Source organism: Lethenteron reissneri, chromosome 50 (assembly GCF_015708825.2).
Source record: "Lethenteron reissneri isolate LAM-NWPU_2019-01 chromosome 50, ASM1570882v1, whole genome shotgun sequence".
NCBI lineage: Eukaryota > Metazoa > Chordata > Hyperoartia > Petromyzontiformes > Petromyzontidae > Lethenteron > Lethenteron reissneri.
This window is the reverse complement of record NC_083828.1, coordinates 7,444,487-7,469,193: the sequence shown is the minus strand read 5'-3', so window position 1 is coordinate 7,469,193 and position 24,707 is coordinate 7,444,487. Positions and strand designations below refer to the sequence as shown.

At 49.5% G+C, this 24,707-nt stretch overlaps 2 protein-coding genes and 1 non-coding gene across 3 annotated transcripts in view; 1 reads left to right on the top strand and 2 right to left on the bottom strand.

The window, feature by feature from the left end:
* Nucleotides 1–3,314, bottom strand: part of LOC133355157 (CBP80/20-dependent translation initiation factor-like) — a 34,876-nt gene extending 31,562 nt beyond the window's left edge. Inside the window, exon 1 of the mRNA XM_061572487.1 lies at nucleotides 2,843–3,314. Coding sequence (XP_061428471.1) covers nucleotides 2,843–2,881 — 39 coding nt within the window. The 5' untranslated portion in view covers nucleotides 2,882–3,314. The remainder of the gene's footprint in view (nucleotides 1–2,842) is intronic.
* A 3,645-nt stretch (nucleotides 3,315–6,959) lies between these two features.
* Nucleotides 6,960–22,606, bottom strand: LOC133355144 (alpha- and gamma-adaptin-binding protein p34-like). The gene is made up of 10 exons (XM_061572469.1): nucleotides 22,413–22,606; nucleotides 19,548–19,741; nucleotides 18,448–18,544; nucleotides 16,991–17,080; nucleotides 16,308–16,388; nucleotides 14,668–14,747; nucleotides 13,979–14,123; nucleotides 13,750–13,857; nucleotides 11,852–11,901; nucleotides 6,960–11,309 (listed from the first exon to the last, which is right to left on the bottom strand). The coding sequence occupies exons 1-10, from the start codon at nucleotides 22,477–22,479 to the stop codon at nucleotides 11,235–11,237; spliced, it is 987 nt and encodes a 328-aa protein (XP_061428453.1). The 5' UTR covers nucleotides 22,480–22,606; the 3' UTR covers nucleotides 6,960–11,234.
* A 1,604-nt stretch (nucleotides 22,607–24,210) lies between these two features.
* TRNAY-GUA (transfer RNA tyrosine (anticodon GUA)) lies at nucleotides 24,211–24,302 on the top strand. Its single transcript is given in 2 exon segments — nucleotides 24,211–24,247; nucleotides 24,267–24,302. It is a non-coding gene; the product is annotated as a tRNA-Tyr (tRNA).
* Nucleotides 24,303–24,707: the final 405 nt, after the last annotated feature.

The window sequence follows — 24,707 nt, the reverse complement described above, 5'->3', positions numbered from 1 at the left end:
ACAACGCAAGCAGCCGTCCTCAGGTGAAGAACAGGTCTGTCAGAAAGACAGTGTCTGAATGAGATCCCTGCAGTCACGAAAGCTTTAAATCGAAATGTGTTTCTCCCTTGTGATGGGACTTTGTCGGATGAACGTTGAGATTTTTAAGGGCACAGGGTGACCAATAAGGTCTGAATTGGTCTGTAATAAGGTAGGGCACTGACAAGGGGTTGACAGGTATGAGACCATCAGCCCTACATCTCCAGAGCATCACAAACATCCCCATATACAAAGATAGATCACAAAGCTCCATAGACCATCACAAATGTCCACAGACACCAATGTAGCTAAAACAAAGACGAGGGGGCCTTTGAAAGACAACTCCCCTCAAACCGTACAGAGCCTCCCACCTCAGAGACCTCATACACATCCATTATATATCAACGAATCGATGAATAGCACGCACCCTAGCACAGATCCCAACGGACCACAAACACACCCCCATAGAAATCCCAAAAAAAACCCAAAGCAGATCTCCAGGGGCCATAACCATGTACCGCCACAGATCCCATACAGACATCTACACAAACCACCAGAACCCGGGGAGATCCCATACATACCCGAGACTCCCACAAACCCTATAAACCCCAATAGATATCCCATAAACTACCCCCTATACCGCCACAGCCCCCCATGTACAACAGGCCACCACAGACAAATATGGTCGACACCACTGTCCTACAATTCCCATAGACACCGCCGCACACGAAGAGCCAACCAAACCCCATAAACTCCCAGGGACCCCATGAACAACCCCTATATCCCCAGAGACCCCAATAGTCCCACGGTCAACAAAGATCCCCCGTATAGCCTTAGCAGACTGTAGGGGCAAGTGCTTTTAGCGAGCACCTATAAAGGCCGGCACGGCACACGAGGTAGTGGATGACCAGCACCACGCCCGACCGCCTTTGCCTAACACCCAGCGGCGATGTTTACACATCGCATCAAGTACTCATTTGAGGCCGAGTTGACTTAGGGGAGGCCCGGGACCGGTTAGGATATTCGTCACTGGTGTTGGCCGTGTGAGGGAATCGAACTCGTGTCGCCCGTTGCCAGAGACTCTAAACACCCCTTGATGTCGGATTCGAATAGACCCCACAGACGACACAGAGACCCCAACAGATGCCCACAAGCCTCGTCACAGTCCCCTAGAGACCCCCTTATATCCCTTTAGAGTCCCAAAATAACTTCAGATACCCCCATAGACACGGACACACCCATCACAGCCCAAAACTATACACACACACACACAAAACGGTCCTAAACCACACACACACATTACAACCCAAAACCATACACACCCATTACAATCCCAAACCATACACACACACACAGGTCCTAAACCATACACTCTCATTACAATCCCAAACCATACACACCCATTACAATCCCAAACCATACACACACACACAGGTCCTAAACCATACACACTCATTACAATCCCAAACCATACTCACCCATTACAATCCCAAACCATACACACAACGGTCCTAAACCATACACACCCATTACAATCCCAAGACATACACACCCATTACAATCCCAAACCATACACACGCATTACAATCCCAAACCATACACACACACACAGGTCCTAAACCATACACACTCAATATAATCCCAAACCACACACACCCATTACAATCCCAAACTATACACACACCGGTCTTAAACCATACACACCCATTACAATCCCAAACTATACACACCCATTACAATCCCAAACCATGCACACAACGGTCCCAAACCATACACACCCATTACAATCCCAAACTATACACACCCATTACAATCCCAAACCATACACACCCATTACAATCCCAAACTATACACACAACGGTCCTAAACCATACACACCCATTACAATCCAAACCATACACACACCATTACAATCCCAAACCATACACACCCATTACAATCCCAAACCATACACACAACGGTCCTAAACCACACACACCCATTACAATTCCAAACCATACACACCCATTACAATCCCAAACCATACACACGCATTACAATCCCAAACCATACACACCCATTACAATCCCAAACCATACACAACCATTACAATCCCAAACCATACACACAACGGTCCTAAACCATACACACCCATTACAATCCCAAACCATACACACCCATTACAATCCCAAACCATACACACACCATTACAATCCCAAACCATACACACCCATTACAATCCCAAACCATACACACAACGGTCCCAAACTATACACACCCATTACAATCCCAAACCATACACCCCCATTACAATCCCAAACCATACACACCCATTAAAATCCCAAACCATACACACCCATTACAATCCCAAACCATACACACCCATTACAATCCCAAACCACACACACCCATTACAATCCCAAACCATACACCCCCATTACAATCCCAAACCATACACACCCATTACAATCCCAAACCATACACACAACGGTCCTAAACCAAGCACACCCATTACAATCATAAACCATACACACACAGGTCCTAAACCATACACACTCAATATAATCCCAAACCACACACACCCATTACAATCCCAAACCATACACACCCATTACAATCCCAAACCACACACACCCATTACAATCCCAAACCATACACACACACAGAGTGACCGATCCCAAACGACCCATAAAGACAACGCCCTACAACAGCCCCCTACAAACCGCAGAGGCACCCCCCCCCCACACTCACAAAGACACTCTATAGCCCCCCACCCAATGTAAGAACCCCCTTAAAATCGCACCACCACCACCCCCCACACACACAACACACAACAATCTCTCACCTCTACGAATGCCGCGTCCCTCTGCCCGGCTCGCTCCATGCCCTGCCGCCTAAGGCGCGGCGAGGCGGGCAGGCTGTGGTGGCTGTGCTAGTGGTGGTGGTGGGTCTCTCGTCAAGATACAACAGACGCGATTACTGCTTGACTTCACATTACAACGTCGCTGCTGCTGCTGCTGCCAATGGAGAGTTAATTTTGATTTTAACAAAAAAATGTTTAACGTAAAATTACATTTTATTAACAAGCGCTCATTTACGACGCCAGCAGCAGCAGCACACACAACGAGAGAATAAGAAATGTGAGCGCGATTTAAAACGGCGTGAATTAATTGAGGTAAAATAGCGATGATGATAATAACAGCGGTGGGAAGCGAATTAAAATTACACGCGCGGCGAGCGGGTGGAGGAATTTAAGTTAAAAAAAAAATCTTTAAATAATTTTATAAATTAAGCGACAGCCAGGAGCCGCCTTCGGTCGCAAGGCCCCACACAGACCACGTGTCCGCGTGACGTCACGTGGGGGGCGGACCTCTCGTCGGGGAATCGATTCGTAAACAGCCGCAAGCTAAAGACTGACGATTCCGATTCCTACGCAGATTTCTTTTTAAATCCTTTATATTATTAAATCCTTTATATTAAGTTCACTTGCTTGCTTGCGCGCTTACGACCGTGCAAATCTTTCGCTCGTTTTTTAACCCACTTCCCGTGATCCAATCGAGCTGATATTTTTGCACGCAGACTCGTTGTGCGTGACAATTAATTTTCGTGAAAATTTGTTTCCAAATTTTTACACTTTTTAGGAAATTTTTTTTTATATTTAATTACCAATTGCTTAATGGTGGCAGGCAATCATCTGAGCCATAGGTGGCAGCCATCTCAAGCCAGACGACGAGATGACTCTAGCCGCCACGCATATAAAGGATTTATAGTGAAAAACTTTGTTTTTACGGGTTAATTTTTTATGAGATTAGAAATCGATGGAGTGTTTCTGCGAATCGATTACACGCGTGGTGTATGTGTTGATTGATTAGCTTATCTTATGTAGACTTGTACCGCATAGTGCCTGCGCTAGAGGCGCTTTACAACAATTATAAACATTGCACAGGAAATGATAAGTGGTTAAAATAAAGAGTGGGGTTAAAAAACGTGGTGGTGTTAGTTATGGTGACAGGTGGGAGTGGTTCAGGAGGGGCTGGGTAGTGATAGGGGTTGGGGTAGTGATAGGGGTTGGGGTAGTGATAGGGGTTGGGGTATTGATAGGGGTTGGGGTAGTGATAGGGGCTGGGGTAGTGATAGGGGTTGGGGTAGTAATAGGGGTTGGGGTATTGATAGGGGTTGGGGTAGTGATAGGGGCTGGGGTAGTGATAGGGGTAGTGATAGGGGCTGGGGTAGTGATAGGGGTGGGGGTAGTGATAGGGGCTGGGGTAGTGATAGGGAATGGGGTAGTGATAGGGGCTGGGGTAGTGATAGGGGTTGGGGTAGTGATAGGGGTTGGGGTAGTGATAGGGGTTGGGGTAGTGATAGGGGCTGGGGTAGTGATAGGGGTTGGGGGTAGTGATAGGGGCTGGGGTAGTGATAGGGGTTGGGGTAGTGATAGGGGTTGGGGTAGTGATAGGGGTTGGGGTATAGTGATAGGGGTGGTGATAGTGATAGGGGTGGGGGTAGTGATAGGGGTTGGGGTAGTGATAGGGGTTGGGGTAGTGATGGGGGTTGGGATAGTGATAGGGGTTGGGGTAGTGATAAGGGTTGGGTAGTGATAGGGGTTGGGGTAGTGATGGGGGTTGTGGTAGTGATAGGGGTTGGGGTAGTGATAGGGGTTGGGGTAGTGATAGGGGTATAGTGATAGGGGTGGTGATAGTGATAGGGGTGGGGGTAGTGATAGGGGTTGGGGTGGTGATAGGGGTTGGGGTAGTGATAGGGGTTGGGGTAGTGATAGGGGTTGGGGTAGTGATAGGGGCTGGGGTGGTGATAGGGGTTGGGGTAGTGATAGGGGTTGGGGTAGTGATGGGGGTTGGGGTAGTGATGGGGGTTGGGGTAGTGATAGGGGTTGGGGTAGTGATAGGGGTGGTGATAGTGATAGGGGTCGGGGTAGTGATAGGGGTTGGGGTAGTGATGGGGGTTGGGGTAGTGATAGGGGTTGGGGTAGTGATAGGGGTTGGGGTAGTGATGGGGGTTGGGGTAGTGATGGGGGTTGGGGTAGTGATAGGGGCTGGGGTAGTGATAGGGGTTGGGGTAGTGATGGGGGTTGGGGTAGTGATAGGGGTTGGGGTAGTGATAGGGGTTGGGTAGTGATAGGGGTGGGGGTAGTGATAGGGGTTGGGGTAGTGATAGGGGTTGGGGTAGTGATAGGGGTTGGGTAGTGATAGGGGTGGGGGTAGTGATAGGGGTTGGGGTAGTGATAGGGGTTGGGGTAGTGATGGGGGTTGGGGTAGTGATAGGGGTTGGGGTAGTGATAAGGGTTGGGTAGTGATAGGGGTTGGGGTAGTGATGGGGGTTGTGGTAGTGATAGGGGTTGGGGTAGTGATAAGGGTTGGGTAGTGATAGGGGTGGGTGTAGTGATAGGGGTTGGGGTAGTGATAAGGGTTGGGTAGTGATAGGGGTTGGGGTGGTGATAGGGGTTAGGGTAGTGATGGGGGTTGGGGTAGTGATAGGGGTTGGTGTAGTGATAAGGGTTGGGTAGTGATAGGGGTGGGTGTAGTGATAGGGGTGGGGGTAGTGATAGGGGTAGGGGTAGTGATAGGGGTTGGGGTAGTGATAGGGGTTGACATGGCTGTAGCTGGGGGGTGGGCCAGGGTGTAGCAGTAAGATGAGCTAGGAGAGAAGAGATGATGGGTTATTTGAGAGTAACGGGCGCAGGTTAGTGAAGATGACGTTATTTACTACTATGATGAGCCAATGTTTGTGTGTCCCGTGCGTGACGTCATTCCACGTCGGCCAGCCCCCCTCATTAATAATCATGAGCGGGTGACGTCACTCCACATGGAACCCCCCCTCATTAATAATCATCGAGCAGGTGACGTCACTCCACATCGAACAACCCCCCTCATTAATAATCATGAAGAGGTGACGTCTTCCAAATGGACACACCCCATCATTAATAATTAGCGGGTGACGTCACTCCACATGGGGGGGCGAGGCGCCTCCTCCCCCCTCCTCGGCGTCAACTCACAACCCTCACTACAAAGGCAGAACCCTCACGTCACGTGATCTCCGTAACGCTGTTGAGACATCAAAGTAAAAAGGACGTCATGATGAACAAGGGATTATAACCTTTAAATGAACTAAGTCTGTGTCACCGCGCCCTTACAAATTGCACACGATGTGATGCAATGAATAACACGTCGTGGTCTGATTTTCGCTTGCAAGTTTCAGATTTACTGCAATACACCCGTCCTTGGACGAGCAAAAGGCTAGTTTCTGAATAAGAGCCGTTGTCAGAAATGTAGCCTTTTCTACAGAATTCCCTTTAAGGCCACGGGGTTAATGATAAGCGCACTCGATTTTCGAATAATTTCTTAAATAAAACTCAAACACAATTTGAGTGAAACGTCATCCCATGTTAAAACACATTCCTACGGAGGAACGTTGGGTTGCTCGGTCAATGGCCAGGGTCAACGGCGGCGTGGTGTATTCCGCAAATATGGCCGACTGTGAGGGCGGGTACAAGCCGGCGTGAGTAGGTTAAACGTTGAGTTTTATAAGGGCACCACGGGGTGACCAGCCCCTCCCCATCCAGCCCCACCCTCCCTACCCACCCTCCCCCTCCCATTTATGGATTCACGACGGACGGACACAATAATCCCCTGTGGGCTGGTGTAACCAGGAGATTCCTACCAGTATAAATATTCTGATTCTGAGTTTGACAACTTGTGCCTGATCCACCAAGCATCGCTCCCTCCGGTGTTGGATGTACAAGCCACAGTGGGTAGCCACAACCGCTTGGCGAATGAGATATTAGATTACACCAATACCTGTGGATTCACCACTAAGTGACGGTGACGTCACCACTAAGTGACGGTGACGTCACCACGGCGCCTGTGCCAGGCCAGGTGGGCTTTGAGGCCACGTGAAGTTTTGAGGCCACGTGTGGAAGGCTCGCGAGTGAACACCGCACAGCTTAATACAGTATACACCCTGCTGATCAACGTTTATTTTCAATGTACATAGAAATGTGTACAAAAACTACACGACGTTTGCATCACCACCACCACCACTACATACACAATTCAGTCGACAACCAGTCCTCCACCAACACACACACGCGCATGTAGCTTGATGCGGCCAATCACCAATCCGGCATTCAAAATGATATGGGGCTCCATGAACCAATCACGACGCGTGTGGAGAATGCCGTACTGTGGCGTCACCTGTAGCGAAAGCCGGTTGTGGTTCGAAGTGATCACAAGTGCTTGTGATTTCAAGTCGATTGACGAAACTAGCTACATTAAAATTAATGAGTGTGTATATATATAACTGAAATAAGATTATGCACAACAAATCGGTCCTTCAAATTGGGGACCAGCGGATCACACCTGAGCCCCGAAGGCTCTTTTTACAATTTTCCACTGGCACATCCGAGCCGAGCTGGAACCAAACTACGATATGCTCAGTGGGCCTTACCTGGTAAAATAAAAATAAATGGTTTTAGTTTTTGATATGAATCTGACTGGGGGGGGGGGGGACCAAGCAGGGCCAAGTGGGGGGAAGGTACTAACGACTGCGGGTTCCCAGCGTCACTGCGTCTCGACTATTCGCTGCACGTGACGTCAGCAGCACGGCTCGGCTTGTGCAGTAGAAAAAAAGAGGTTTCGGTGTGTGACCGCATTCAGCTACGGCCCGCCAAGACACTGAGAGATGCAGACGAACCAGATCAAAAGCGAGATAAATACGAGATCCAGTTTAGCGATAGCCGTTACGCACGTAATGTCATGACGCTTTCGCGAAGACATCGCGTTACAATTGATATCACGTGGCCCACCAGAACACACGGCCATTGTATCACGTGGCCTCCTGGAAATTAGCGTTGAAAGAACCCTGCATTACACAAAATACAAAAATAACTTGATTAACATTATACACAATATAGGCCTACGCAAACGATCAAAAACATTAGAATTCACCCAAGATAATTGTACACGCGGAGGAGAGACAGCAGAGTCAACGCAGGAAAGCAAGGTGAGCCAGGAGATGGCGTTACAGCAATACATTCTTGAATCAATCTTTGTGGAGCTTTAGAAACATCATCCCCCTCGTGTGCGTGGTGGGTTTCCTCCAACAAAGCAAAACGCTCATGAACAATGACAATCATTCAACGCCAAACATACTAATGTAGCAGGAACCGCATCAATAACACGTCTTGACACGTCAAGTCAGGCTTTCCTGGTTGAACAAAGAACAGTTAGAATTAATGATCATATTTTTTTTTACCGTAGGCACAACTAGAGACGATGGAATAGGCAGACTTAAGGTAGCATGCTTAGGTTTGTCCACATGGCCTGTTTGTTATTTCAGTAAATTTATCAACATTTTTTTTGCGATGTACATATACAGCTCTTTTTGTCAATTCACTGCTGGATCAGTGATTCCACCCCACGTCTTTGTGGGTATTCAGAGGGGGATTCTTTGACCACACTTCACCACGTTGGTCAGCGCGGGTTGTCTAACGCGTGCAGAATGGGGCCGTCCATAAATGACGTCACGCGAATTTGGACGATGTTGGACGATTTTTGACCACCCCTCCTCGTCACACGCCGTCACAAAAAGTCAGACCCCCTCAAATGTGACATCACAAAGATCTGCCCCCCCCCCCCCAAAAAAAAACCATGCTTCAAATCGCTTTAAACAATTGTCATTGTAGTGCGTATTCAATGTGGCCGCTGCACTCTGATGTTGTAGGAGAAAACATTTATCAAAAAGTAAATTTAATTAAGTAGAACGTGTTGTCTATATTTATTTAAAGTTGCACATTTTGATGTGACATCACATTTCTCACCCCCCCCCCCTCGTCACACATCGTCACAAATGTCTGACCCCCCCCCCCACCCAGGTGGGTGACGTCATTTATGGACGGCCCCCCTACATACCGACTACTTGTTGTGCAGCGGTGGTGCGATCGAGTGCGGGCGCACTGCGAGCGACAATTGTACCGTTTTAAAAAATAAAATAACCCCACGTCGCCTGAGTTACCAACCACCACGGCCACGTATATCGGGTTTCGATAGCTGGCATGAGCAGTGGGATTTACACAAGGAAACTCAACACGACGCAGAGGCAAACAAACAAAGACAAAGCGCTCTATGGTCGCGCCTCCGATAATCCGTAAGAAATCCCGAGCGTGCGATGGTTTGTAAGCCGGGGTGTAGCGTGGTGCGCGTTTCCAATGTGCAGAGCGCTTTGACGTGGCGACACTACGAGGCGTCCGGGGGCGCTGGCTCCAATTGAACGGTGCCGCCTTTGGCGACGCCGAGCGCCTCGCAACGTCACGCAACCGCTCAGCCAATGAGCGGCGCCTCCTCCTCCGATTGGCTGGATTTTGACACGAACCACGCGACGTTCAGCTCCGGTTACGACGAAGCGCTATGGGTAGGGTCGTCGATAGGAAGGGTACGGGACACGGAGAAACCCACCCTGCCACACCTTCAAACTAAACCGGAAGTATCACATCCGACACCGTGACGTCAAAGCGCCCCCCCCCCCAAACGTGGGGCCTGGGGCAGTCGCCCAGATTCGCCGTAGCCCAAGGGACGGCTGTGGGCTAAACAGGCCGTTCAATAGAAGCGCTCTTGCCCACTGTACGCACCCCGGGTGTATTGCAGATGTGGCCATGCACCACAACCTCCGTTTCGTTTTCAGTGTGGTCTGTGACTTGCTGCAGATGCAATGCGAATCCATTACATGAGAAGATCCAAAATCATAGATCACGAGCCTTTTGAGACGGAGGGTGCAGGGCGCAGTCCGTGGCATGGATACCGTGCATGAGAAATTTCTCACGTGCTCATGAAGCGTGCGTGAATCGCGAGAGCGACAGCTATTTTCAACGTGTTGCATAATGACCCCTGCAACCATTAGAGGCACGATATCCAACACAATGTGTACGGCAAGTCCGTCGCTCAACGCGTTTTCGCTTTAACGCAGTTCTTCCACGAGGCAACGTATTTCGCGCGACGCGCCCGTTGTGAAACGGGACGCGCACCGTTACAATGCGGTTCCCGAACGGGTCGACGACAAACTACTTTCTCGAGCTGCGCGACCGAGCGGTGTGATACGGTACGCATAGTGATACAGTAAAATTGCGGCGTGCCCCCAGTTGTTTGTCCCGCCATCTCACTGCGTGGTGTAACGAAGCACAGAAAAACCTTGGGTTGCGAGTAACTTGGTCTGTGAGTGTTTTGCAAGACGAGCAAAAATGTTTAAATAAATATTAATTTGATAAACGAGCGAGGTCTTGCAATACGAGTGCCGAGCGTCACATGATCACAACTGATATACGAGTGCTTTGGATTACAAACACGTTTCCAGAACGAATTATGCTCGCAACCCAAGGTTTGACAGTACGTCGTATTTTGTCAAGATTTTATCGCGACATTATTTACGGGAAAACTGTTTTCGCCGAACGCGCTTAATTAACTTAACGGGGCACTTTTCAGGAACGCATCTACTGCCGCGTTAAACGAGGACTCGCAGTATTTAAACGGCGTCTAAACGAGGCGACATCTCAAGACAGTGGGAATACTTGTTTTACAGAGTAGAGGCAGCTAGGCATAGGCAGAGGCAATTCATGACGTGAGCCTGCACTCAAACCATGAGAGCAGGGAGTCGGCGAGAATGGTGGCTGGGGGGAGAATAGACTTCCTGATGGCTGGGGCAGCAAAGGAGAAGGAGCGACCTCCCCCACTGAGTGAAGGTTGACTCGGGGCTTAGACAGAAAACCTTGGTCGGCGCAGCAGCAGCAGCTCACAGCTCGCAATTAGAAGATTTGAGGGTTCAACCCGCGGTTGTGGTGGGGGGGGGCTGACTCAGCCAATCATCCCTTTGGGGACGATAAAATAGGTATCACTTTGTGGGGGACTCAACAGTGGTTATTCTGTGGAGAGAATCATCCCCTCCGTAGGAATGTGAAATTTCCACCACCGCGGTTCAGGGCTGTAAACACAAGATGAGCACCAATGCTCTCGATGCTTATTTGAGCCGGAAATTACTTAAGACTTTTATTTGACGAGTTGATATCCCCTCCGCATGGTGTTTTGTCTGCTGCAGAGGAACGATTTCTAGCGTGGAGCAAAGATGAACAGCTGCGGGGCGTAGCGTGGGGGGATTCGTTAAAAGGCGTTGTTTTTTTTTTAAAGCAGTTTGCAGGCGATCCTTGCGAAAGCCATAAACCCCTCGTCCTAAGGGGCTCAATCTTCCCCAGATGACAAGCCATCGATTTCATCCAGGTCTCCTCCGATAGCCATCCAAAACGCCTTGGCCACCTGCACAAAGACAAATATCCCCCCGAACAGCTTTTAACAGAATGTCGGGGCAAGTTGTAGTTTGCGGGTAGCACCTATTAAGGCCGGCACGGCACACGAGGCTGTGGGTGGCCACCACAGCACCCCGGCCGCCTTTGTCTTTACCCAATGATGCTCATGTTTACCAACAGCACCTGGTACTCATTTTTAGGCCGATTCGACCTAGGGGAGTCCCAGGACCGTTTCAGATATTCGTTGGCTGCGAGCAGGAATCGAACTCGGGTGGCCGGGTTCGTAGCACGGCGTGCTAACCACTGCACTACTGCTCCCTGTGTGTGTGCGCGTTACCTGCACAAAAACATATAGCACCGATCCTGCGCAAAAGATGGAGAAATGAAATCGGCCCGTGTGAAGACACTCTACGGAACATTCAAATGGCAGGGCCGTGCGAGAGATGGCAGTGGCTCAGAAAGGCCTTCATCATCCAGCAGCGGATCGATCATGGCTGATGACGATGAGCGACGAATGGCACGCGTGCTCTGGGTCAGGTCACATGTCGTTACCTTCTCGGCGTGCACCTTGCGCTGGCCGTGTGGCATCGTCACTGCTCTGTCTGTAACGCAGAGAAACATTCCCGCACGTCTCAGCGGCAGCAGCAATATGCATGCACAGCAAAACCTGGGATGGCGAGTAACTTGGTCTGCGGGTGTTTTGCAAGACGAGCAAATTGTTTAAATAAATATTAATTTACACCATTGTAACCTCATTTGCCAGTAAAAAATATGATAATTGGTTTTTTACCCTTCTATCTGGCAACAAAACTGACACCTTTTTTTACAAGGAGTCATGTTTGCATACACCACAATACCTGCAGCCATAATGCAAACAAAACACATAACTCTGATAATGTGCACTGTCCTTGAAGTTGATTGGTCCACACCCGAGACAGCTTTCCTTAGAGCCTAGTCTCACATGGGTTGGACCAGATGACGCCAAAAGGCGCACAACTCAAAGACACGCATTCAGGAGGACCCGGAGAAAAATCCACACAACCACAGGGAGAGAGACACATGCCAACTGCAAATATTCCAGGCAAAAGAGTTAACATCTCGCCACCACGGCGCCCCAAACATAGCACTCGTAAAATACATTGTTGTGTTGTTGTTACTGTTGTTGTTGAGAATGTGAGACATGACTCGGAGAACTCACAACACCGTGTTCACGGGGCGATCGGTTGCTTGCGATTGGTGACTCTAGACAACCTATTGACGAATCGCAACTCATTATGCATTGCCCTGGAGCATCGTGGGTAAATGCCCATGTAAGCAGAACTCTATCCCTGCGTCTCCAGATATAAATAAAATATTGATTTTAGTCTGACAGCCCAACTGGCTTCCCAGGCCAAGGTTATTGAGCACTTCAACCGAGCAAACTCAGAGGTAGACTTGTAAACAAATTCCCCTGAGTTCCCGGATGTTATTGAGAAGGGCACTTCATATAAACTATAGGACACCATTGAACGCAAAACGCAATACCGTACACACAATCATTGACGGACGATTGAGTTAAATATTTATCAAATCGCCATCGTACGACTGTTGATAAGCTGCAAGATCAGTTTAACACGTACTGCTTTCGCGACCAATATCATCCATAATACAGGTATTTATTTTGTTTGGGTTAGATCGCGTAAATATATAAACGTGTCCTCACTGGCGTTCTTTAAAAGATGCAGAGATTCAAAGGTAATACCACACACAGTTAAAATAACTCACAAATGATGTCAGCAATCTACCCCTCTATTTAAAGAATGAAACAGGATTTCTCCACCAATCTGGCTGTCGCCTGATGAAGCTAGTTGTAATTACTGGCGAAACGTCGTACTCGGATTGTAAATGTTGTGGCTTTGCTCTCCAACACACCGGTGTGCTGTACCAGTAACGAATTGGCATGTTCTGTTTATGTGACAAACCTTACTAATTGGCTGTGTTGGATGGTGGCGGGTTGAACGACACATTTATATATTCATCCAATCTAACCCAAAAAAACCTGTGTTATGGAAGCTACAAGATGTTTGTTTTATCATCATCATCGCTATACTACCATAAAAGCAAATAATGTCCGTCCATCATCCCGCTTATAACTCTCGACATCAAAACTATCTTCTTGGTTTTTTCGGTAAAGTCACGTAGTAGGGAAATAATAAAATACCGAAAAAAACCTAAGAATATGAATATTTATTTTTATTATATTATTATTTCCCTTCTACGTGACTTTACCGAAAGAACCAAGAAGATGAATCCCTGCAGTCACGAAAGCTTTAAATCGAAATCAAAACTATCATCGCACGCACAGGCCTCCGTGTACAGGGTCGCGGTGGTGCGGCCGACAACTGTGAACCACAAGTTCAAGTGGAACCGGAAGAAAAAAAAGGGACAAAAAATATTAAACTAATCACCACCTTTCATCTCGCGCAGCTTCTCGTAGAGGCGCTCAAAGTTCTCGCAGTCGGCAGAGTCGGCCGTGGTGAGCGCCGCCAACTCCTGGATGTCGGTCTGCAGCATCGATTCTGACAGCGAGAGACAACCACGCGATCAAGAGTCTCCAGTCTCTCTCCTTGTTACCGACAACCGCGCTGACACACAACAGCGTCCAGTCTCTGTCGTTGCGTGTTCGTGCCGCCAACTCACCCACGGCCGCCCCCCCCCTGCTCTCGCCATTCGGCTGGGGGGTGACTCTCTCAGCCTCCTGCGACGCCTCCTCCTCCTCTTCCACCTCATCCTCCACCGCGTCACCCTCCTCCTCGTCCTCCTCGTCCTCCTCGTCCTCGTCGAACTGAAGAGAATCGGCAGCACGCAGAGGTGAGCACGCAAGGCAAGCGCGCGTTAACACCTGTGCGAGAGGCTACGACCAAATCACCAAAAGTTTGGCCGTTCTCATCAGAGCTCAGAAGCTGAGCAGGTCTGAGCCTGGACGGTGCTTGGAAGGAAGACCACTTGAGCACAACTCAGGGTGCCACGGTTGCGAGATGTTAACTCCCTTGCCTGGTATACAGGAGGTTGTGGGTTAGATCCCGACACCTCGTGTATATTTGGAGTTTGCAAGTTCTCCCCGTGGTTGCGTGCATTTTTCTCGGGGTGCTCCGGTTTTTCTCCCTCCACATTTAGAAACATGAGTTTAGAGTATTTGGCTGCTATAAATGTCCACATTATAAGCCACTTAGTTGAGCAATCGTTGGTGGCCTCACAGAGTTGTGACGATGCCTCAGGGTCAAACCGTAGGGGTGTCAGCGGGGGCGACGAGGTGGGGGGGAGCCCACTCACCTGCCTGTGTGTGCCGGGACCCACTCACCTGCCTGTGTGTGCCGGGACCCACTCACCTGCCTGTGTGTGCCGGGACCCGCTCGCCTACCCTCCAGGGCCCCCAGCGCACAGCTCAGCATCCCCCCGGCCGTCCGCTCTGCGAGACACGGCCGCAGTGTTTGCAACAGGGGTGGGGAGCGGTGGCATAGGGGGTTAGCGCGCCGCAAGAGGAGCTGTTGGAATCTCATTGGGAGGTTCGCATTTTGTTAACTGGTGGGTGGCGAGTGTCAAGGTAAGTTGATGAACGGTGAGTGGCGAGAGCACTGTTCGGGCACATGTGTAGGAGGATGGACAACAACAGGAACATTTAAAGTGCGCTTTTTGGTTTTTTCGGTAAAGTCACGTAGAAGGGAAATAATAAAATAATAAAATTTAAACGTAATAAAAGGCAATTCTCACCAATTATTTCCCTTCTACGTGACTTTACCGAAAGAACCAAGAAGATGAATCCCTGCAGTCACGAAAGCTTTAAATCGAAATTTAAAGTGCGCTGTTCGGAAAAATGGATTGAACCGGAGGGAGAGGAAGACCTAACAGAGAATGGCTGGATGACGACATAAGAGGTCGGTGCCAGAAAGACGCGGCACCACTTGAGAATATTGGCACAAGACAGAGGAAAGTGGAAACAACAAATGACCAAATGTGCAGTGGACACCTACACGCTATCTGCCCATGGATAGTGATGAAGATGATGAGTGGTGGTGAGTGGTGGTGAGTGGTGGTGAGTGGTGGTGAGTGGTGGTGAGTGGTGGTGAGTGGTGGTGAGTGGTGGCGAGTGGTGGCGAGTGGTGGCGAGTGGTGGCGAGTGGTGGCGAGTGGTGGCGAGTGGTGGTGAGTGGTGGTGAGTGGTGGCGAGTGGTGGCGAGTGGTGGCGAGTGGTGGTGAGTGGTGGTGAGTGCTGGTGAGTGGTGATGAGTGGTGGCGAGTGGTGGCGAGTGGTGATGAGTGGTGGTGAGTGATGGTGAGTGGTGGTGAGTGGTGATGAGTGCTGGTGAGTGGTGATGAGTGCTGGTGAGTGGTGATGAGTGGTGGTGAGTGGTGGTGAGTGGTGATGTGTGGTGGTGAGTGGTGGTGAGTGGTGGTGAGTGGTGATGAGTGGTGGTGAGTGGTGGTGAGTGGTGGCGAGTGGTGGCGAGTGGTGGCGAGTGGTGATGAGTGGTGGTGAGTGGTGATGAGTGGTGGTGAGTGGTGGTGAGTGGTGGTGAGTGGCATTCATAGGATTGGCTGTCCTCGAGTTTTTAATAACCTCACAATTCCATTGGAACCTCATTTGCCAATAAAAAATATGATAATCGGTTTTTTACGCTTCTATCTGGCAACAAAACTGACACCTGGCTCTAAGAAAAGCTGTCTCGGGTGTGGACCAATTTCAAGGACAGTGCATATCATTATCAGAGTTGTCTTTTTTGTTTGCATTATGACTGCAGGTATTGTGGTCTATGCAAACATGACTCCTTGTAAAAAAGGTGTCAGTTTTGTTGCCAGATAGAAGGGTAAAAAATCAATTATCAACCTCACTATTATTCGGACCAATAAATGCACGTCGGGTACTTTGTATGTATGTATGTATAACCTATTTCTTTCCTCTTTGACACCGTATGCAGCCAACCGTGCTAATCGGAGGTGCGATGTGTTAATAAACATAGTGTTTCCCTACCTTTCATCTGCAGGTTAGGCCACACGTGGGCACTCAGGGCCTGAATGATCCTCTTGATGCCAGTCGTCTCTGGAAAGTCATCTACGCACACAAAAACAGAACAACAACAACAACCGCCGTTCACCACCAAGTGGAGGTGACATCACCACCACGGTGCTTGTGCCATGCTAGGTGCATTTTGGTCATGGAATAGACCCAGGTGCCATGGGATAACTGACAGAGATGACTGGCACATGCACCAACTGTGCTCCCCACTGTGGCAATTCTATGCGCTGTAACCGCTCCCCGCTCCGTTCGTTGTTGTGAGCGTCGCTTCTCTGCCCTCCGTTGTTGCTAGAGGGTGACTGCCTCCAACTCTTCAGCAGCATCCTTGACAAACCTCCTCTACGAAGGCCGATCTTAACCGTGCTGATACCGGTCACCGGCAAGCCCAATCAACTAAGCGCATCCTTGTGTACCGCATCGGTCCATCACTTCTCTCGCCCGTGCCACAGAAGTAATGGGATATCCCAAAATCGCAACACATTTTCGGCACGACAGGAAAATCAGCTTGGAGCGTAAAACAGTAAAAACGACGGTCTGTAAACATTTGCTGGCGGTTGACAGTGGTGCACAGAAAGGTTTGGAAAGCCCATCTCTAGACCATGGGGAACAGCAGAAGATGAGGGGGTGGGGGTACTCACCATCCTCATCCAGGGCCTCAAGGGGACTCAACTCAACCAACTCAAATGCCGACTGGATGCACCACTCCTGTGCCTCCCTGCGAGAGACACCTGCAACACGCAAGTAGCACAAAGACAAAAGCTACTCCATATAGACTCTAAACAGACTGACGGGGAAAGTGCTGTCAGCAAGCACCTACACACCCATACAATGACAAAGATCCCCCCTATAGCCTCAATAGACTCTTGCGGCATGTGCTGCTATCGAGCACTTATGAAGGCTGGGCACACCACATACACCTCCGTACACACACTCTACACCACACACACTCTCTACACCACACAGACTCTCTACACCACAACAACAACAACCGCCACTAAGTGGCGGTGACGTCACCACGATGCTTGTGCCAGGCCATGTGCACCTTGAGGCCACGTGAAGTGTCGAACGCATGCTGGCAGGAGGTCACGGGGCAGACCCAGGTGCCACGGGTCGACTGACCGAGATGACCGAGATGACTGGCTGATGCACCACCTGTGCCCCCTACTGTACCAACTTGCTGTGCTTTAGCCACCCGGCGCTCCGCTCGTTGTTGTGAGCGTCGCTCCTCCGCCCTCCGTTGTTGTTGGAGGGCGACTGCCTCCAACTGCCCAATAGCGTCCTTCACGAGCCTCCTCCACTGAGGCCGATCTTGACACCGCTGGTACCAGTCATCGGCAAGTCCACTCAGCTCCACGTCCTCCTGTACCACATCACTCCATCTCTTCTCTAGCCCGTGCCGCGACCGTTTAGCCCCCTCGATCCGGCCGAACAAAAGCTGTTTAGGCATGCGGTGGCTGGGCATGCGGGCTACATGACCCAGCCAACGCAGCCTTGCCTGCCGGAGGAGCTCTACACCACACACACTACACCACACACACACACTCTCTACACCACACACACGTCCATACACACACACTCTCTACACCACACACACCTCCGTACACACTCTACACTACACACACTACACCACACACACATACACTCTCTACACCACACACATGTCCATACACACACACTCTACACCACACACACACTCTACACCACACACACGTCCGTACACACACACACTATCTACACCACACACACCTCCGTACACACTCTACACCACACACACATACACTCTCTACACCACACACACGTCCATACACACACACTACACCACACACACTCTCTACACCACACACACGTCCATACACACACACTCTCTACACCACACACACCTCCGTACACACTCTCTACACCACACACACGTCCATACACACACACTCTACACCACACACACTCTCTACATATCACACACGTCTGCACACACACACACACGTCTGCACATACACACACACTCTACACCACACACTCTCTACACCACACACACACACACGTCTGCACATACACACACACACACACGACAACCCTGGGCAGCGTGCACTGCGGTCACCTTGCTCGTCGACGCGGTCGCACACGAGCACGAGCACCGATGGCGCCCAGTGCTGAGAGAACGACAGCCACTCGGACACCTGCGCCAGCGCCCCCTTCTGCACAAAGACAAAGATTCCACGTGTAGCCTTAACAGACTGTTGGAGCAAGTGCTGTAAGCGGAGTAACACCTATGAATGCTGGCATTGGCAACACTAGGGGGTTGGTGGCCGGTAACACGCCCGGCCACCTTTGTCTCCCTAATGGCGATGTTTACACACCGCACCAGATACTCAGTTGAGGTTGAGTCGACCTAGGAGAGGCTCCACACCGGTTCAGCTAATCGTCACTGGTGTTCAGTGAGCAGGAATCGAACTCGGGTCGCTGGGTTTGTCGAGCCGTGCGCTAACCGCTACACCACCACTCCCCACACACGCACAAACACAGATACGAGAGCTCATGGCAATTGCATTAGTACATCTCTGTAGTCACGTGTCTACTGTGCAGGGTTTGCGGGATCTGACAGAGCATATCAACTAAACAATTTAAAATCAATGCCCACTGAGCTATGTAGCTCTTTTTCAGAAGCAAACTGGCCACAAATGATTGCTCAACTAAGTGGCTTTTCACGTGGAAATGTATAGCGGCCACATACTCTTGATGCAGTAAATTTGGCTGTGACAGTCCCACCTGATGACGGAGACTTGTGTTGCCTCCGAAACGTCGTGATTTATTATTTTATTTCTATTATTACTTCTATTAATTAAAATTTTATTTTTTACCTACGTGATTTTACCGAAAAAACCCAAGAGTATGAATCCTTGCAGTCACGAAAGCTTCAAATCTAGAATACTCTAAAAGCACGTTGATTCTAAAATGTGGAGGGAAAAAAAACGGAGGACCCGGAGATAAATCCACGCGACCACAGAGAGAACATCCGGTGACCTCAACAGCTTTGGCCACGATGACATCTTGACCTTGACCGGGGTGAGAGAGGCCATGTGCGGCAATTCCATCCATCCGTACTCTCGCCGGGGAGTGAAGAAAAAAGATCGCGCGACGGGGAGGCCAAGGATGGGCGACGCGGAAAGACGAGCAACGGTCCGCGAAGCAAAAACCAACCTGGGACGCGTCGAAGTAGGCGAGGAAGGCCTGCACCGATTCGCCAAACTCGCGCGACACCAGGGACTTGCTCCGCAGGGGACAGAGGCGCACGCTGGCCGAGTAGTACTTGTTGTCGATGCGCCACGGGAACGACTCCACACCGTCCTCGCTCGTCACGCTCTCGTCCGCCGAGCCCTCGCTTCCCAGAACCTCTGCGCACAGCGGACAAAAAACCACGCGGTTTTAGCGGCGTAGTTCGTACAAAACCGGAGCGGCAGATGACGCGCCGGCGGATACGGTGCATTGCCCTCTGCCGTGTTGACCTTTTAAGCCCATTGCACAGCTCAGCAGCCTATAATACATGTTATGTATGTATGTATATTGAACGTCTTTCGCACAGTACATAGCCAACCGTGCTAATGCCCCGTTCAAGCACTGTGCAGGTTTCAAGCCTGCTTGAAAATAAAAGAGGTTAAAAACTGCGCTATAGATAAACAATGTGCCAGCAATTTTTTACACAGTAAAAAAAACAGTTTGCAATAATCTTACGTAGTTATAGACTTACGTTAAATTTTACTTATGCAATATTTAATTAGCGTAATGGAAGCCGAACACTAGCTGCCAGAACATACGTTAAAATTTTTGAAAATACTCTACTGTATGTTCCTGTACGGTCCTTTTTTTTATTTAGTTTCTGTCTCCAGGTTGTCACCAACCATTTGATAAGTTGTATTGATCCATCAGCTACGTACCTTCACAACAACACAACTTTATACTAAAACTTCGCTCACATTGGATCATCTTTGCAATTATTATCGTGCCCCCCCCCGCCCCACCCCTTCATGGATGAACAGACGGACGTACGGTGTGAACGTATATAGACGCTGTCACCCTCGGCTGGAAATCTTCATATGAATTACCTGCACAACCCTTTGACGATCTAACCCAGCGGTCTTCACTACTAGGCCCACGGCAGAGGTCGCAAACGGGTTTTGATTCCTTACCCGTACCAGCCGGGTACGGGTACCCGTTCCATACCCGTACCCTACCCGAAATGAGCGTACCCGTTCCCTACCCGTACCCTACCAGAAATGAGCGTTCCCATTCCCTACCCGTACCCGTACCCTACCCGAAATGAGCGTACCCGTTCCCTACCCGTACCCGTACCCTACCCGAAATGAGCGACAAACGGTTACTCACCAGTGACTCACGGCCTACCCGTACCCGGCCGCACCAGGGCCGCAAACAGCTACCCGTATCCGTACCCGGCCGGGTACCGGTAGCCGGGTATCGGGTAGGGTACGGGTATCGGGTACCCGGTTGCGACCTCTCGCCCACGGTCCACTGGCGGCCCCTGGTGGCATTTAGTGCAGCCCCTAAAGTGCAGCCCCCGACAATTAACAACGTGCGGCAAAACCCCCATCATTGTGCTGCTGTCAAACCCCAATGGTTTCAAATGTGTGACGGGCCTCACACTGATGATGTCTTATCGGCGAAAGTGGCACACCCCTCTGAATGTTAGTGAAGAAAACGGGTCTAACCGCTGAAAGAGGCCTCCCCTTGCTTCGCGTATCGTGCCGATTGTTTAACCATTCTTCACCACACAGGGCATTGCGGGTTGGTGAATGCAGGGGATACAAGAGGCGGTAACACAGTACAGTACAACACTACATGTCACATGCACCGCCCCAAACCCCGCAGCCAATAACAACCGAACGTGCATTGCAGTCGCCAATTAAATAATTGTCCAGGTGTATCCTTGCTTGGCTTGACGAGATCTTGACGAAATCGGGGGCATTGCGGGTGCTCTGGCCACGGGCTCGCGTTAAATGCCCGGGTGAGCGGGGTGGGATCCAGCCTGCCATGTGGGAGACGCTACTACACCTGGGGGGGGTTCCACTCACCGCCTCGCACAAAGCAGCATGGAGAGAGAGAGATGCCGGCTTACAAATTACACTTAAGAGACAGAGTGTTGTAACGGTCGACAATGATGATGATGATAAGAGCATAAAATAAAAGTGTGTTGGGCAATTGGGCGCGTTGCTGAAATGGGTTGATCTATAAGCCCGTGGCTGAGAATCGATAATCGCAGGAAATGGAGCGATTTACATCAGCTCGTGTGGAGGTGGATCGATGGATTACTCCCATACCTTAATTCTAGATTTGAAGCTTTCGTGACTGCAAGGATTCATACTCTATGTTTTTTTCGGTAAAGTCACGTAGGTATAAAATCAAATCAAATAAATGAAAACTAAATTAAATCACGACGTTTCGGGCGCAACGCAAGCGTCATTGTGTGTCAGACACACATTTAAGCGGTTATGCTTTCGCTACGTTGTCCCCACCTGAAGAAGGAAGCTTGTGTTGCGCCCGAAACGTCGTGATTTTATTTAGTTGTTTTCATTTATTTAATACTCCCATACCTTTCAACCCCGTATTCTTGTGCAGGGAAAATTGAGTTGTCAGGTCTATACGGCGTACAACCGTTTCAATACGGGCAAAAAAATGTGTTTAGTGACGTAATTTGTATCTATTTGTTTGTGTTTCTCCCTTGTGATGGGACTTTGTAGGATGAACGTTGAGATGTATAAGGGACACGGGCTGACCAATACGGTCCGAATTGATCTGCAATAATAAGGTAGGGCACTGATAAGGGGTTTGACAGGCGTGTGCTACATCACGGATTCGTGAGAGAAGGGGGGAGGCTTTGGGGAGGCCTTCTTGCAGCAGTGGATAGACCATGGCTGACGACAACGAACAGACACCGACCGGCGCTTCCCCCCCCCCCCACCACCCCCGCGTCGCCTACCGAGGAAGGCGCCACTCGCCCGGGCAGGGAAACCAGGCAAGAGCGAGGCTCCTCGAGGCTGCAAACGAACTCACGTTTCACGAGATCCTCCGCCGAAAAGCTGTCGCTGCAACTGACCACGGCGATCGAAGGCAACGCCATGACCCCTGTGGTTTAGTTTGTTGTAGTTGTCGTTGTTTTATTTAAACAAAAATTGACATTGAGTTCAAAATGAAGACGGGGAAACGTTTAGCTTGACGGAGCGGACGCAGAGGGCCGCGCCGTCGGGGTGACGTCACGACGGTGGCCGGTGCGCGTCAAAGACCACGTGGTTCGCGTTTTTTTAAATCCTTTATATTAAGTTCGCTTGCTTGCTTGCGTGCTTGCTTGCTTACGACCGTGCAAATCTTTCGGTCGTTTTTAACCCACTTCCCGTGATCCAATCGAGCTGACATTTTGCACACAGACTCGTTGTGCGAGACAATTAATGTTCGTGAAAAAAAAATTCCAAAATTTTACACACTTTAGGGAAAACAAATTAAATATTTAATTACCAATTGTTTAATACTGGCAGACAATCATCTGACCCATAGGTGGCAGCCATCTCAAGCCAGAGGACGAGAGGACTCTAGCCGCCACGCATATAAAGGATTTAGAGTGAAAAACTTTGTTTTTACGGGTTATACTTATTATTCGTCAGCTGCAGTCGCAGCGGCTATGGTCAATCCACTGCTGGATGAGGGCGTCACACATTTTTGACCAGAAGAAATGGACAATACAGACGTCGTAAGTTCTAAGTGGGTGAAATGTAAAGGTGCAGCCCCTGCAATTGTTAGCTTTGGGAACGTCCATAAATGACGTCACGCGATTTTGGACGATTTTTGACCCCCCCCCCCCTCGTCACACGGCGTCACAAAAAGTCGGACCCCCCCCTCAAATGTGACGTCACAAAGCTCTGCCCCCCCCCCAAACCATATTTTTATTTTGAAAATAAAACATGCTTCAAATGGCTTTATACTATTGTCTTTGTAGTGCGTATTTAATGTGGCGCTGCACTCTGATGTTGTAGGAGTGTTGTTGTAACAATTCTATATTTATTTAAAGTTGCGCATTTTGATGTGACGTCACATTTCTCAAACCCCACACCCCCCTCGTCACACATCGTCACAAATGTCTGACCCCACCCCCCCCCCCTAGGTGCGTGACGTCATTTATGGACGGCCCCTTTGGTTCTTTCGGTAAAGTCACGTAGAAGGGGAATAATAAAATAATAAAAATAAAATAATAAAATTCTCACGACTTTTCGGCCACAACGCAAGCAGCCGTCCTCAGGCGAAGAACAGAGCTGTCGGAAAGACAGCATCCTAATGAACACTGCTAAGCTTGGCAGCGTATTCTATTCGCTTTACGTGATTTTACCAAAAGAACCAAGAATAAGGGCCATCATACTAATAGGGTTTTTCTCCTTTTTACTGGCAACTAAACTGACACCTTTTGCAAGGAATCATGCTTACATTAACCACAATACTTGCAGTCAAATGCAAAAAAAAACCAATACTCTGGTAAATTATGCATTGTCTTTGAAACTGATTGGTCCACACCAGAGACAGCTTTCTTTAGAGCCTAGTCTCATATGGTGTTCGACCAGATGACGCCATAAAGGCGCACAGCTCAAAGACAACGCACTACCAGAGTAATGAGAGCTTGGGGTGAGCAGCTACATCATGGGACCTCCTTTGCCAGTACCAAAATATACTAATAGGGTTTTTCCGGCTACATATGGAGAAGGGCCATTGTCCGAAACGTCGCTCCCGCTGCGTGTTGTTTATTTGAAAGCCACACCGGGGGAGCCTTCCCCTTTGTGAGCGCTGAGTTCGGCGCACTGCTCCATCACCTTCGATAGCTCAGTTGGTAGAGCGGAGGACTGTAGATGAACGCGCTTGGCTGACATCCTTAGGTCGCTGGTTCGACTCCGGCTCGAAGGACGATTATTTTTTTTATATTTTTTTAAATCTACTTTCAACCGGCCGAATGTTGTTTTGCTCGTATAGGCTGGAATTAGCGGCCTCTTCGAGTCTACGGGACGGAATTTGTTAAGTTTGTATCTTAAATGTCGCGTTTGTGTTTTGTTACTCAATGTTTTTTGTTCGGTCTGCTCGTTTTGCCACGAAGACACTGGCGACGCACCGCCCTCTAGCGGACTCTAACCGAATGGTGCAAACTGCAAAGGGAGTGAACACATGACTTCCTCACCCAACGACAACCACACAACACCACGAGACATCATGATCATTGTTTTTTTTACCCTTCTAGCTGGCAACAAAACGGACACCTTTTTTTACGAGGAGTCATGTTTACATAGACCACAATACCTGCAGTCATAATGCAAA

What these genes read in the sequence shown, in the direction of transcription:
- LOC133355144 (XM_061572469.1), bottom strand. Translation starts at nt 22,479, where the DNA reads ATGGCGTTGCCTTCGATCGCCGTGGTCAGTTGCAGCGACAGCTTTTCG. An exon ending in CCTACTTCGACGCGTCCCAG is followed by an intron (nt 18,545 to 19,547) that starts GTTGGTTTTTGC and finishes GTCTTTGTGCAG; the next exon opens with AAGGGGGCGCTGGCGCAGGT. An exon ending in GCCTAACCTGCAGATGAAAG is followed by an intron (nt 14,748 to 16,307) that starts GTAGGGAAACAC and finishes CGTGTCTCGCAG; the next exon opens with AGCGGACGGCCGGGGGGATG.